Genomic DNA, 15438 nt, shown 5'->3' with positions numbered 1-15438 from the left:
GTCTGTGTTGGTCTGGATTCAAGCTTTAGGTTAAAGACAGACTCAGTTCTCAGACCTTCATTGACAGAAGTTGTTGCCTTGGTTTAATCATAACCTATAACTAATACTACTATATGCTTAGATGCTTATTATAGGTTACATAATGCAATGAAGGTTATGTGGTGGTTCTCCTGCAGCATAATATAGCTAATGAATATCACAAAGGTGTCTCATCTGTGGAGATCACCAGTGAACGCTACATTTCAAAGCAGAGGAGGGTGGGTCATACTAACCTTGATGTGCTACCTTGCAGCGTCATGTCATGTCACACTGATTGGTTCAATGAAAGTAAAAAAAAAATACATGCAATCGCAAATCAATGCAAATCTATGAATGCAACTTTAGCACAGTCTCAAATAAGCTTTTTCAAAAGTGGTGCTTAGTGTAGTATATTAATTTATTTTATCTATGTGTATTGCCAGTGTATTATGATTATGATGTGTACACAGTTTTACCTTGAATCTGGTAACATTATGTGGCCATATAACCACTTAGTTCAGCCTTCTTTGTATAGTAACACTAAATGGAGATTTGTGTATCAGCAGGTCGTCTTTCTGAATGTTTAACCTCAGTTTAACCTTAAATGTAATTTGGATAAGAGTATCAATACAAATGTGACTATATTTGGAGAAATCTTCATTTCTTACCAACTATTATAGGATATATGAGACAGATTAATTAAATCCTACATTACAAATTGAAGAAACACTGTCAAAGGTTAAATAATTTCTTGAAAGAAAAGTTTGTAATTCATGTTTTTGACTAACAATGTTTATTCTAAGTTTAACCAAGAAAATAGGTGCTTTTGGGTCCCCATTTGAGCTCCAAAATGTTAATCATTCCAAGCTAAGTAATAATCTTAGCCCATAAAATGTAATGACAAAAAGTTATTTGTGTACCTAGAACACAAATAACGAATTACAGACTCTGATGGTTGCAATTAAAATTCATAGAGGTTAACGGCGTCAGTACTTGCAGGAACAGTTGTGTATGGTTACAAATATACAGTCTAACTCCTTTCCTTTTTACAGCCACCGTAACAAGCAAAAGTAAACCATGTCGTCTAGTCTGCTGGAGATATGAGGGTTAAGCATTGTTCACGTTTGAAGCAGCTTATGTGCTTGGCACCCACCGAGGAGTTGAGTGGAGGGACACAGGAAATTGTTCTCCAACAGAAAGCAATTAATCCTGTTTCTAGGTCCTCTTTTGTAGTACACTTAATCTTAGCCGGAGGACATATGATTTAAAACTGAACAGAGGCAGAGTGTGTGTCTGTGTGGCAACATTATGTGTATTTACTGTTTGCATTGTTACTGCTTGAGGACAATTCCTGTAACAAACCTCACTGGCTTTAAAATAAACCCCAAAAACCCCAGCTGTTTTTAAAAATGTTTAGTGTGTGTGTTTTGTACCTGGTCCTCCTCTCCCCCTCCCTCCTCGTCATATTTCAGGATGTTGTCGCGGACGTCGTCCTCTGGGTCGATGAGGAGCTGCTTGGCCTGGCGCTCCTTATCCCTCCTCTTCATCCACATCACAAACATCAGCACCAGCACTGCAAGAAAAGACAAGCACAGTCTTTAATGCCAGCCTTACTCGACACAATCGACCCCCCGCTGGGTCTTGACAGGCTTCCAGAGGGGCCTGAGAAAGAACAAAACCAAACATCCCACAGCTCTAATAGCAACACAACAAAAAGCCAAATATGTTCTGTGCACGTCAACATAAGAGGAAACAACACTGGACTTCTCTTGGGGCTTTTTAGGAGTCCAGAATCTTCATCTGAGTTTAGATTATTAACAGCACACTGCAGTCAATGTGGCCATTACTCAGCAAGTTACCTGGTTCTACATTCAATGACTACACAGCTTAGTTAAATACTCAATTCTGATTGGTCAATTTGGACATACAGACGTCTGTTATTTTGGACATACAGAGGTCTGTTATTATATGAATGTGCATTCATATCAATCCACAAAAAGACGTCGGATCAATTAAATGTCAGTTGTGGCAAAAACACAATAGTTTTCATTCATGAAAAACACTTTGGAATACTTCTAATTTTTATATTTATGGATAGCATAAAACGTTGGATAAATTGTCCCTAATAAAGAAAAGAAAAAAATAAGAAGAACAAGAAAAAAGGAGAAGGAAAGAAGTTCAAGACACAGAGAGCGATGCCAAAGAAATCAGTAGAAGAAGACAGACAGGAAGTATACACCAACAAAAACACAGCATGGGCTCTGGTGGGGTTTTAAAGACTGGTTAATGGAAAAGAAAAAGTCAACAGACTTGGATGGTTACAGAAAGCCTCCATCAGTGATGCCGTTATGTTAAGTTATGTTGCTGTCCCCTCAGTTACAACCGTTGATAGTCATAAGTAGTGTAAGTAATATGATCAATATCACATAAAATAAAAACATTTAAAATATTTGTGTAAGTTATCGTGTAAAAAGCAGGATAATGTGTAGCGGACCGGACATTATGCTGAATGGATGAGACGGATTAATTGGTGGACAGCCATTGGTTGCCATTGCATTTTTCAAGATTAACCTGAAGAATTGACAGATGATTAAAGTGAAATAAATAAAGAACACTTTAACAATTCATGTTCATTCATTCTTTTTTTGGTTATTTGTCTTGAAAAGGGCTAGACCACTCCAATTCAGGTCCAAAAAAGTCGATTAAACAAGCTGAGGTTTGAAAATCCCACTTTGATGGAACCACTCCTAACTCGTCATGCCAAGTTAAACACCACCAAATGTAGCATTTCACTGTGTAATGGCAAACATATCTATACATTGTTCAACTTCTGAACACTTGAAACACTGCTCACTTATTAAATCACAACGTTGACCAATTTTGAATTCAGCAAAAATATTTTAAGAATATGCTCTACAATGATTAATGCTAAATCTGTATCACAACTTATATGCCACATTTATCCCCTCAACAGTAGACAGACATAGTTTGAAACGGAATAAAAACTTAAATCTTATGATATGGGATTGTGTATTTTAAAGAACGGAAACACACAGCTCTTCAAAGACAACTGGTGAATTTAATAACTTGAAATGCATCTTTGATGGCAATAACATGATTTATGAAAGACATAATCTGAGGGTGTGCATGTGTTTGGTATCTGTTGTACCTAAAGGACACAGTGTTACATTCTTAGTAAAACCAGTGAAACCAAAAGGGGAGTCAACAGTTAACTCATCTTTCTAAAATAACAGCGTGTGCCAGACACCATAACAGCCTGCTAATGAGCCTGGTCTGAGGGCTTCGGTTGTCTCTGTTCCTCCTCCTCTTTCTTCAAACTATCCATGAACTAACATTTCCAACATTTGACACGCCTGCTGATAGTGGTGACATAGCAACTGTCAAACATTTGAATAAAAAAGTCCCAGTAAATCATTTATTAACCTGTTAAGCCCCAAGCCTGTTTTTCAGGTCTCAGGCTCGAAAATGACATTCCCAGAACAAATGACCATAACTATACTTCTAAAAGGAGAAAATTAATAATCTTTTTTCTCAAAGTAATGATAAACCTGTGAGTTGGATGTAGAAGAGTCAGAATCAATACAGATGTTTTTTATTTTAAAGAAAATTCAGATTGAACATAGTAAAAAAATGTAGATTATAGTGTCCGTCCAAAGATTCTGAAAATGGGCGTTTTTGCCATTTCTCTGGAACCCATTGGTCGATTTTGATGATTGACATCTCTTTTGAACCGTTAGAGCCAATATAATCGAAGGGGAATTTCCACATACACACCAACGTTACCATTGAGAAGTGGGGGCTATGCGCACGCAGTTTGCCTAAAGCGAAATCTTACGCTCTGAAATCTGAAACTTAAAACTAGGTTTATTGCTGATGGATTTTCAGAAATCCTTTCAAAGTGACACAGACACATTGGATTAACCTATGGATTAACCTTCAGCAGCGTTTTTATCATTTTAATGCCATTGAAGACCACTTTTGACCAGACAACAACGAAGGTAAGACATATTGCCGAGTGATGATACATATACCTATCGATTCTGTATTCTTACGACTGAGTTATGTGCTAACGGTGTTAGCCTTTTTTCGCCCAGGGCTAATTTAGAGGCTCAGCGTTAGTCTTGTGTTGTTTTGCTAAAAATGGTTCATATCATCAGTTAGCTGAGTTTCTTCCCGTTACATGGATATGAAACATTCATAGTTTATTAAATATTAAGAAGCCCTCAGACGCTGTTTCCTGCAGATGATGCGTTTTTTACGCCCGCCAGCGGTCGGATGGGGTTCAACAGGTTAAAGAAACATGCTACTTTATAGATTTCAAGAAATGTGGACCAAACAAAGAAGAGTGTTCTGAACACTGCACGTTTCATACACATGAATCACTCAGAAATCTTTTTAAATCATTTTAAAACCTTTAAAAAAATGTCTTCCAATTGAAGGTAGGATCTGAACAACAAAAATGTTTCTGATCAGAATTGACACGGTAAGTGCCACTGTATAAGTTATCTTTCATTTTTAAAATAGTACTATGCCTAGCCTGTACAATTTCAACGGATACTTCAACTTCTGTAGGCACTCACTTTTTAACTGACAATTCAACTGCATCAGAAATTCCATTTAATCTACACTTGACCTCTTTAGCACAGTTGGACTTCATCACTATTCTACATTTTCATTCCTGAGTGTTGCCGAGCTTCTGGCACTGGGTCCGTTTTTAAAAAAGTTCAGTAACTAAAAGTGCTTTAATTGCAATAGACTTATCAAACATCTTTGATTTGATCTATAAAAACAACCCTGTATGAGTCAGAGCTCCATTCTGAGAGCTTTTCCTTGTTTTTAAGTATGTGATGCAATCCTTGCATGCATCCGGCTGAGGCTGTACTTCTTTTGGTACTTAACCACTCATCAAATCTCTAAGGACACAGGGTGCTGTCTGCTGTACAGATTGTGAAGCCCACTGCAGTACATTTGTAATAGTGACATTGGGCTATGAATACCACATTTGATTTGATTTCCTTTGTTAAACAGTCCCTTGCTGATGCACTTCGAATTAAATGTCTGATACAGTAACCCTAGTGCATGATTACTTTCTCCAAATGAACACTCAGAAGGAGCCGAGTTCCTCTGTTTGTCCACTCCGTTGTCACCTTGAAGCATTACAGTGAGGAAGCAACTTTAAAAGGCTCTGCACAGTGTCCAAACACATCAAGTGCGACTTGTTAACAGGCACACACTTCATGAAAAACTGCAACCGGCCAGACATTCACACTTGGGAGTAGAGCTGGGACCTCTGCCATGGCAAACCTATGCTTAACCAAACACTCAGTGACTGATGCTAGATGGAATGGAACACAATGTGCTGATTATTCGCCCTTAATACCAACTGCCAACAATGGCTTGAGTAAAAGTATTCCTCTTCTTTCCTGCGGCTACATTAAGGTATTCTGGGCAAGATTCACCGTAACGGAGCCTGCAGGCAACTGCTGTGTTAGGGTTCTCACTGAGTTCACACCCTCCCCTTTCGCACTTCCAGTGCGATTGCTCGTTCACATGGAGCCAGCAAACACATTAAGTGCTGTTCATAGCCAACTGGTGGGGGACTGGAAGTGGGTAACTGAACCCTCCAACTGCAAGTCTGCATCAACCAAGCCCTCAGGAAGTACGCCAGAAGTTGAAGCAACATTTGTGTAGTGGCCAAAAGGTGGTACTAAAATGTATCTATCAGTCCGTGACTTCATTAGGCCCAACAATACATTTTCCCATTGACTCACATTGGGAAGAGCCATCTTGACTTCATTTGCCACTGAACAAATGTCATAGGAATGAACGGGGTCGTCCCTTTCACTGACGGGAGACGGGAGTCTGCCCTGTCTTTATTTACACCCTCCACTTTAAAGGATCATAATTGGGTTGAGTCTAACTACAGACTGAGTTCACTTCATCAGAGAGTGTGGTAGGGCCATCATAATTGTTGACTCTGAATCAACTTTGTGCTCAATTTTGTGGCTACAGTGGTAATTTGAATTCTTGTACACCTCTTTTTACATTTAAAACCAGGCTCTAGCCCAGTGGGTTCCCACTTTACAATGATGCGGCGCCATGGAGCAGTTGGGCGTTTGGCTCCTTGGGTTAGGTTTAGGGGGTGGGGAGCATTTGGGGGTTTGGTTTCTTGCTCAAGGGCACATCAGCATTGCCCAGTTGGCGTACTGGCACCTCTCCATCTAAAAATCCATATTTTGGTCAAAAACTGTGGCCCTTTGGTTCCCAAGCCAATTCCCTACAGACTGATCCACTGATGTTGTGGGCAGCATGGAACCTGCTACACCCAGTATGTTTTATAATGTTAATATAGTCACCGAAGATGTCAGCTTTATAATTATAAACATGTTTTATTCATATGTTGTGCATGTTGGAGACTCACCTAACAGTATGATGATACAGATGAGGATGGCGATGATGGCACCGGTGCAAGACCAGCAGCGATGATTCGCTCCATGTCCACACAGTCTCCATGGAGATCGCACTGGCAGACCTTGACCCTCAGGTAGGTAGGACGTGTTGGACATGGGCAGGTTCCCAGAGTCTGTGATCATGATGGGAACCTCGTAGATCCCGCTGGCCAGAGTGCCGATCCTCAGTCGGAGCTGGGCGTACTCGCCTACATGATGGAAGGGTGGACAGACGGTTACCAGGTTTTTTCCTGGCTAACTTACATATTTCATCATTTGTATCCTCATCCCCTTCCAATACATTTTACTTGGAGCTGCCTTGGTCGTAACTGGAGAAATTGGGGTTACCTTACATTCCAAACATAATTCAATGATATCTACTCACGGATAGATGAGTCTTGAGATACTCACTAACATACAAACAGATATAGAAAGATAATTCTCAACCAAACTCTACACCAGGTAACTAAGGGGTAACATCCAAAACTACTGAAGTGACATTTCTATTTCCTAAATAGCTACTTCAACCAAATGCTACTTTTGCCCAGCATGTCCACCAGCCTCAGATGTACCTTATAACTTATCTTTGAAATAAAATAAGTCAATGGATCTTTTATTGGTCTTGAATACAAGTCCATGAAATCTATTGTTCCCAGACTTTTCTTAAAGAAACGGACACACTGTCTCATACTGACCGTTGATGCGGTGCAGCGTCCAGTTGCGGCGTACATCTGATGGACGACTGGCAAGCTCGAAGGCGAAGGGTCCGCCATTAGGGGCCAGGTCGGGGTCACTGGCTGTGATGTTGATGGCGTTGGGATGAGGCTTCTCACACATGTCCACCTCAGGGGGGAACACGTGGGGGGAGTTGTCATTTATGTCGATCAGGTACATCTGAAGGGTGCCTGTGCCACTGGCAGGCGGGATACCTGGAAATACAGAATTAACAGGTTCAAGAATAAACACTGACAAATACACAATCTTTTTTAAACCAGGTATAAGCTAATCACAATATGTGGTCTGTGCAGAAGCCATCAGTGATGCTAGTCAGCCCAAGTGAATTCAATCTATGAATAAATTCCACTTCACACCAAGATCTGGATGACACTGGCTCAGGGGATTAATGCACTGAACTACCATTCAGAGGATCATTAGTTCAATTCCACCCAATGCATTCAAAATGTTGGGCACGATACCTAACCCTAAACTTAGACATGTATCTGATGTAATGTAATGTAAAAGACCAGAATCCTGTTTTTGCATTTACAGGGAATTTGCTTTGATGTATATTGTGCATACATTAGTACAATAAGAGGAATTAAGTTGTACACATATCTTTTTTTAAAAAGCAAAACATCTATCAATCTAAAAAAAAAAAAATAATGTTATTAAGAAAGATACATGAACAATATAAAGACAATCTACTCTGATTCCACCGGGTCAGTCCGATCCGCAGGGATCGCGGTCACTCTAGTCAATGGGTGCTATTCCACCAGACGCGCCGCGTTACGGTTCTGAACGGCCCGTTCACACAGTGGCGTGCGTTGACGCTTCACCATTCACTTTCAATGGGGTGACGTCACTTTTCGCCGAATTGCATTGTGGGAAGCGACGCGGAGCGTTGCTAGCGTTGCTGGCGTTGCTACCGTTGCTGGCGTTGCTCGCTGCAAAAGTTGAGCAATGTTCAACTTTTGGCGTCAAAGCAGAAGCGTCAGCCAATCAAATCCCATTTATGCAAATCTACCAGTACAAGTGCTAGCCAATCAAACCGCGTGTATGCTGGGAGAGACTACGCAGGTCATTTCCGGAGAAATTAATTATATTATTATATTATTTTATATGATCAGTCTCTGTTCACCTACCGGGATACAAACCGGAGGAGCCAGGCATGGAGGGAGACAATGGGTGGAACTGGTAGGTTTTCGCCTGTTTGGGGAGTTTATATTATATTATATATGATTCTGAACAAACTGTGCTGTTTATTAGCTGTTAAGTGTCTCTACTGTAGGCTATTTTTATTATATGTGCAGCACTTTGGCTCGACCAAAAATCTTTATAAATGTGCTATATGAATAAAACTTGATTTGATTTGCACGGGAGAGTCATGTGATTGGTTGTTGGTCTCGTTGCTCGCATAAACTCCCCAAGCTTCAGATACGCCCACCGCCAACGCACGCCGCTGTGTGGACGGGCCGGGAGTGTCCCAGAAGCGTATCGCCGCTGGGCTCCGCTCGAAATAGGATTGAAGTCTATTTTTCGACGCGAGGCGTTGCAGGGGGGGCAGGAAGTGGACCGGTCAGAGCATCCAGCCCATCCCCAAAATAAACACATTTGCAGACCCTATCCCTCCGTAGTCTTTCAAGTAGCCGCGCCGCGTTACGGCTGCGCCGTGTTACGGCTGCGCCGTGACGGTCGTATAGATTGCGGCCACTCTAGTCAATGGGTGCTATTCCACCACACGCACCGCGTTACGGCTCAGACGCGTCCCGGCGCAGCGGCTCGGCCCCCCTCCTTCATCACAACACCTCCACTACGATATGCACAATGGACGACGAGGTTTTCATCATGGAAGTGGACTAGTACAATTATTATTAACTGTGTCTGTAGACTACAACACAACAAAATAGGAAATTTATAACAACAATAAACACAATTTAAACAGACACAAAAATAAAACATTTAACTACCTAGCCTACTTACTTTCTTGTAGAAATACAAATGTCCAGGATGCCCGAATCAATAACAAAACTGCGAGCCTGCACGCACGACGCTACGCTTCTAAAACGCTTCTGGGACAAGTCCGGTGGGTTATGGCGCTAGAGGAGGTCGGACCAAAACCGCGGCGCAGCCGTGACGCGGCGCAGCACGGCGCAGACGGACCCAGTGGAAACTGGGGCTAACGCGGCCGTAACGCGGCCGTAACGCGGCCGTAACGCGGCCGTAACGCGGCGCAGGCGGGCCCGGTGGAATCTAGGGGTTAGTATGCCGACGTTCGTGAACTGTCAACGGGGGGGGGGAGCCTCGCTGCGGGGAAGCTGTGGACCTATGTCGTCTGTCAGCGCAACTTACATGATGCAGTTTAAACAGTTAAATAAATAAAGGGTGGTTGCCGGTCGTCAACATCCCAGCATTGCATTGCGGCTAACACATCCAATAAGCGAGCTTAAAACCATAGTTGAGGATCTTGGGTAATCGCTCGAAATGCCTACGTCTGTTTCCGGTTATTTTTATTTTGAAATTCAGTTCCTGACGGACGCCGAAAAAACGCCTAGATTATGGAATTAAACCAATAAATACAAGCAAGGATAATTGAGTGTTATTGGTGAGTAAATAACAGTGTGTTATTTTGAAAAGAATAACAAATTAGAAGGAAAAAAAGATTTAAAAAATACAGATTTCAGTATCCTGAGGCTCTGAGCCCCATTTATTTTCCTCACAGACGGCAACAAAAGTCCGAAATTATACGATTTAAAATAAAAGCAATAACTGTGGCTTGATATTGAGTAAGAACATGTTTTTATGAACCACACAGCTTCCGGTCTTCCTCGACCCGACCGGAGAAAAAGACGTGCTGCAGGCAGTAGACATACATTGCTTTTAAAATCGTGCTGTGCAACACGAAAAAAAAGGGGCAAATCGTGTTGGTGAACACGAATCAATAGATTAAAAATCGTGTTGGTGAACACGAAATGCCGTGAGACTGGGTTGGCTTACATGCACCGAATGACACTGTTAGCATCATTATGCTCTCACAATGACACCGTTAACATTGAAAGTATGCTAACATGCTGGCAATGACTGTATTAGCATGCTAACCTGCTCACAATGATGCGGAAAGCATGCTAACATGCTCACAATGACACTGAGAGTAGGCTAACATGCATAAAGTCATAAAGAAATGACCTGACTGTAGCGCAATAGGAAATGTCAGTGGATTGATTGATAATTGGAAACAACTGATAATAATCCTACATTCTTCATGACTTCCTATTAATAACGACAATTAATAGTTAACGGCAGGATTTACTAATTATTTGCCTTTATTTCTACATCTTACTGATTATAAATTCAATAATTACTTGATTAATAACAATAACTGAAAACGTAGATATTTCATGGACGATGTGAGTATTATGCACGGGGGCCCCGCACTTTCCTGAACCATTGCTTAAACTTCACACATTACAACATGAAAAAACATTGGGATGCTGTAAATTCAAATGTCAAGCTCAAATACAAATTAATAAAAGCTTTCCAAATCCGAAAAAACCTTTATACTGTAAAAATAACAGGACGGCACCAAAGCTCTTAACACAAAACGTAACTAGGACCACTTGGAACAACATACAAAGACTGACAGTAACTACGTATCCCCCTCTGCTGTAACAACTACCATTTCTCCAACACCTTCTGTTCTAGGAAAGGATAAACCCCCTCAAATGCTTTTTATTTACCATCCACTTACACCACAGTGCCTCTTTCCCTTTCTCTCACAGTGAGCCTGCCGAGGGGAAGTGTGTGTGTCACGGCCTCTGATCTCTTTGTGTTGAATGAGTCTGGTAGCGTCTGAGTCATTGCAGCAACCATCCAGAAACCTTTTTCTTGCTCTCTGGTCTCCAGGGAAATCGACTAAAGCAGCCTTTTCAAGACATTAACAGCCTGCTGGGGACTGACCTTGGGCTTTGTTCACAACAATGGCCGCCCAACAAAATACTTCTCTCACAAGAAAGGATGAGGGCCCTGCAGAGAAAATAAATGCTGCGTGTGTCTTCTTGTATTTCTATACTTACAAAGACCTGATAGAATGATGTTCTTTCAGTCAGGACTTTTTTTACTTCTTTAAGGACTTGATTTAAATAACTACACCAGGAGTAATGCATGTTTGGCCTTTAAAATATTGTTATGTTTGAGAGCATGTTGTAGAGTCTTGAAAAGTATTTCCTTCCACGAGGTAAAGCTATTCAATGAATTCAATTATTTTATTGTTAACTGTATATGATTAGACAAAAGTACTAATTGAATAAGTCTGCACTGCATTACCGTATGACTGTTTATTAACAGCTAAGTGGATGGATTACTAAAATCAGAATCTTTTCTGCAAGTGGGTTTCATTATTTATGGCAATTATTGGAAATTAAAGACTCAGGCATGTAGGAAAAGGCGGTTTCATAATTGAAAGCAATGTGGCATGACATGTTAAAGAGGAAATACAGTATCAATTGTCAGGTTCATATTTGTATTGTGTTCCTCTACTGTGACATGCTTAAATGTTCAAAAAAGTTCTTTATTTTTCTCAGCACCTCTTTTCACCCTCTGTCTGGAACCAGAGACCAGTCTAATTGGTCAGTTTGCCAGTTCTGCTGTTATTGGTCAACCACTTAGAGAGGTCCCCTTAGCCTATGACGTGTAATGTGTGTGTCAGCCAATAGTGCGAGTGTTACATTAGGATGTCACTAAGTAAAGGAGACCAACAGAGGCGTTTCAGGCAGGGGGGTGTGTGTAGGGAGAGAAACTCCAGGATTGTAGCCTTTGCAGATCATTTACATGCCCAAAAACCTACATAACACACTACAGGAGAGGGAAAACCCCAAAAAGCCTAATAGGGCCTATTTTGGTGTTCATAGTTGAACGTGCAAAGGACTGCTTTGAACGTTGGAGTTAAAGCACACAACTACTGGACCTCTGCAATACGACACTTGATGGACGCTTGTCTCTGATGGAAAACAATACTTTGAGAGACTTCCTTCTTATTTACATATAGAGATATTAAATGGCCGCCTGTCAGGTGTGTTCAGCTTTAAGCACCTCAGACTCGGCTCTGCTATATTAACACATTGCACAGGTGTGGAAGGTCTTACATTCTCTATGTCAGAGGTCGCGTTAACCGAATATCTTCCGTCTATGACGGATTTTTTTAAACAATGACGGAAAACTCTGAAAGCAGTCCGTCATTATGACGGATTAGAACAAACTCGGAACAGCGCCAAAGTTTCCCCGCAGCGAGTCTCCGGTGATATGCATGCCTGCCAACAAGGAAATTATACCGTTTCCAAACCCAACTTCGCCCTACAAATCATTGAAATGTCTGAGTTTTGGCTGAGTGTAAAGGCCGACGGGTAATACTGAAGTTTGACGGAAATTTTACGATCCTGTCCGTCAAAATGACGGGCAGTGAAAAAGTCTAGCGCAACCTCTGGTCTGATTAGATTTCATGATTCTTCTACGGGTAGCCTGTCTGTGTTGGTCTGGATTCAAGCTTTAGGTTAAAGACAGACTCAGTTCTCAGACCTTCATTGACAGAAGTTGTTGCCTTGGTTTAATCATAACCTATAACTAATACTACTATATGCTTAGATGCTTATTATAGGTTACATAATGCAATGAAGGTTATGTGGTGGTTCTCCTGCAGCATAATATAGCTAATGAATATCACAAAGGTGTCTCATCTGTGGAGATCACCAGTGAACGCTACATTTCAAAGCAGAGGAGGGTGGGTCATACTAACCTTGATGTGCTACCTTGCAGCGTCATGTCATGTCACACTGATTGGTTCAATGAAAGTAAAAAAAAAATACATGCAATCGCAAATCAATGCAAATCTATGAATGCAACTTTAGCACAGTCTCAAATAAGCTTTTTCAAAAGTGGTGCTTAGTGTAGTATATTAATTTATTTTATCTATGTGTATTGCCAGTGTATTATGATTATGATGTGTACACAGTTTTACCTTGAATCTGGTAACATTATGTGGCCATATAACCACTTAGTTCAGCCTTCTTTGTATAGTAACACTAAATGGAGATTTGTGTATCAGCAGGTCGTCTTTCTGAATGTTTAACCTCAGTTTAACCTTAAATGTAATTTGGATAAGAGTATCAATACAAATGTGACTATTTTGGAGAAATCTTCATTTCTTACCAACTATTATAGGATATGAGACAGATTAATTAAATCCTACATTACAAATTGAAGAAACACTGTCAAAGGTTAAATAATTTCTTGAAAGAAAAGTTTGTAATTCATGTTTTTGACTAACAATGTTTATTCTAAGTTTAACCAAGAAAATAGGTGCTTTTGGGTCCCCATTTGAGCTCCAAAATGTTAATCATTCCAAGCTAAGTAATAATCTTAGCCCATAAAATGTAATGACAAAAAGTTATTTGTGTACCTAGAACACAAATAACGAATTACAGACTCTGATGGTTGCAATTAAAATTCATAGAGGTTAACGGCGTCAGTACTTGCAGGAACAGTTGTGTATGGTTACAAATATACAGTCTAACTCCTTTCCTTTTTACAGCCACCGTAACAAGCAAAAGTAAACCATGTCGTCTAGTCTGCTGGAGATTATGAGGGTTAAGCATTGTTCACGTTTGAAGCAGCTTATGTGCTTGGCACCCACCGAGGAGTTGAGTGGAGGGACACAGGAAATTGTTCTCCAACAGAAAGCAATTAATCCTGTTTCTAGGTCCTCTTTTGTAGTACACTTAATCTTAGCCGGAGGACATATGATTTAAAACTGAACAGAGGCAGAGTGTGTGTCTGTGTGGCAACATTATGTGTATTTACTGTTTGCATTGTTACTGCTTGAGGACAATTCCTGTAACAAACCTCACTGGGCTTTAAAATAAACCCCAAAAACCCCAGCTGTTTTTAAAAATGTTTAGTGTGTGTGTTTTGTACCTGGTCCTCCTCTCCCCCTCCCTCCTCGTCATATTTCAGGATGTTGTCGCGGACGTCGTCCTCTGGGTCGATGAGGAGCTGCTTGGCCTGGCGCTCCTTATCCCTCCTCTCATCCACATCACAAACATCAGCACCAGCACTGCAAGAAAAGACAAGCACAGTCTTTAATGCCAGCCTTACTCGACACAATCGACCCCCGCTGGGTCTTGACAGGCTTCCAGAGGGGCCTGAGAAAGAACAAAACCAAACATCCCACAGCTCTAATAGCAACACAACAAAAAGCCAAATATGTTCTGTGCACGTCAACATAAGAGGAAACAACACTGGACTTCTCTTGGGGCTTTTTAGGAGTCCAGAATCTTCATCTGAGTTTAGATTATTAACAGCACACTGCAGTCAATGTGGCCATTACTCAGCAAGTTACCTGGTTCTACATTCAATGACTACACAGCTTAGTTAAATACTCAATTCTGATTGGTCAATTTGGACATACAGACGTCTGTTATTTTGGACATACAGAGGTCTGTTATTATATGAATGTGCATTCATATCAATCCACAAAAAGACGTCGGATCAATTAAATGTCAGTTGTGGCAAAAACACAATAGTTTTCATTCATGAAAAACACTTTGGAATACTTCTAATTTTTATATTTATGGATAGCATAAAACGTTGGATAAATTGTCCCTAATAAAGAAAAGAAAAAAATAAGAAGAACAAGAAAAAAGGAGAAGGAAAGAAGTTCAAGACACAGAGAGCGATGCCAAAGAAATCAGTAGAAGAAGACAGACAGGAAGTATACACCAACAAAAAACACAGCATGGGCTCTGGTGGGGTTTAAAGACTGGTTAATGGAAAAGAAAAAGTCAACAGACTTGGATGGTTACAGAAAGCCTCCATCAGTGATGCCGTTATGTTAAGTTATGTTGCTGTCCCCTCAGTTACAACCGTTGATAGTCATAAGTAGTGTAAGTAATATGATCAATATCACATAAAATAAAAACATTTAAAATATTTGTGTAAGTTATCGTGTAAAAAGCAGGATAATGTGTAGCGGACCGGACATTATGCTGAATGGATGAGACGGATTAATTGGTGGACAGCCATTGGTTGCCATTGCATTTTTCAAGATTAACCTGAAGAATTGACAGATGATTAAAGTGAAATAAATAAAGAACACTTTAACAATTCATGTTCATTCATTCTTTTTTTGGTTATTTGTCTTGAAAAGGGCTAGACCACTCCAATTCAGGTCCAAAAAAGTCGA

General features: G+C 40.6%; 1 protein-coding gene across 2 annotated transcripts in view; it reads right to left on the bottom strand.

Moving 5' to 3' along the window:
- LOC117445615 (cadherin-2-like) overlaps positions 1–15438 on the bottom strand; it is a 163804-nt gene that overhangs the window by 20805 nt on the left and 127561 nt on the right. Inside the window, exon 14 of one of the 2 annotated variants that reach the window (XM_034081380.1) lies at positions 1452–1591. In XM_034081380.1, coding sequence (XP_033937271.1) covers positions 1452–1591 — 140 coding nt within the window. Of the gene's footprint in view, positions 1–1451; positions 1592–14183; positions 14311–15438 lie in introns of those variants that run through there. The other variant, XM_034081379.2, reaches the window with a different exon arrangement.

This window comes from Pseudochaenichthys georgianus, chromosome 4 (assembly GCF_902827115.2).
Source record: "Pseudochaenichthys georgianus chromosome 4, fPseGeo1.2, whole genome shotgun sequence".
NCBI lineage: Eukaryota > Metazoa > Chordata > Actinopteri > Perciformes > Channichthyidae > Pseudochaenichthys > Pseudochaenichthys georgianus.
Note: the sequence above shows the minus strand (reverse complement) of the source record. Positions and strands in the feature narration are given on the sequence as shown.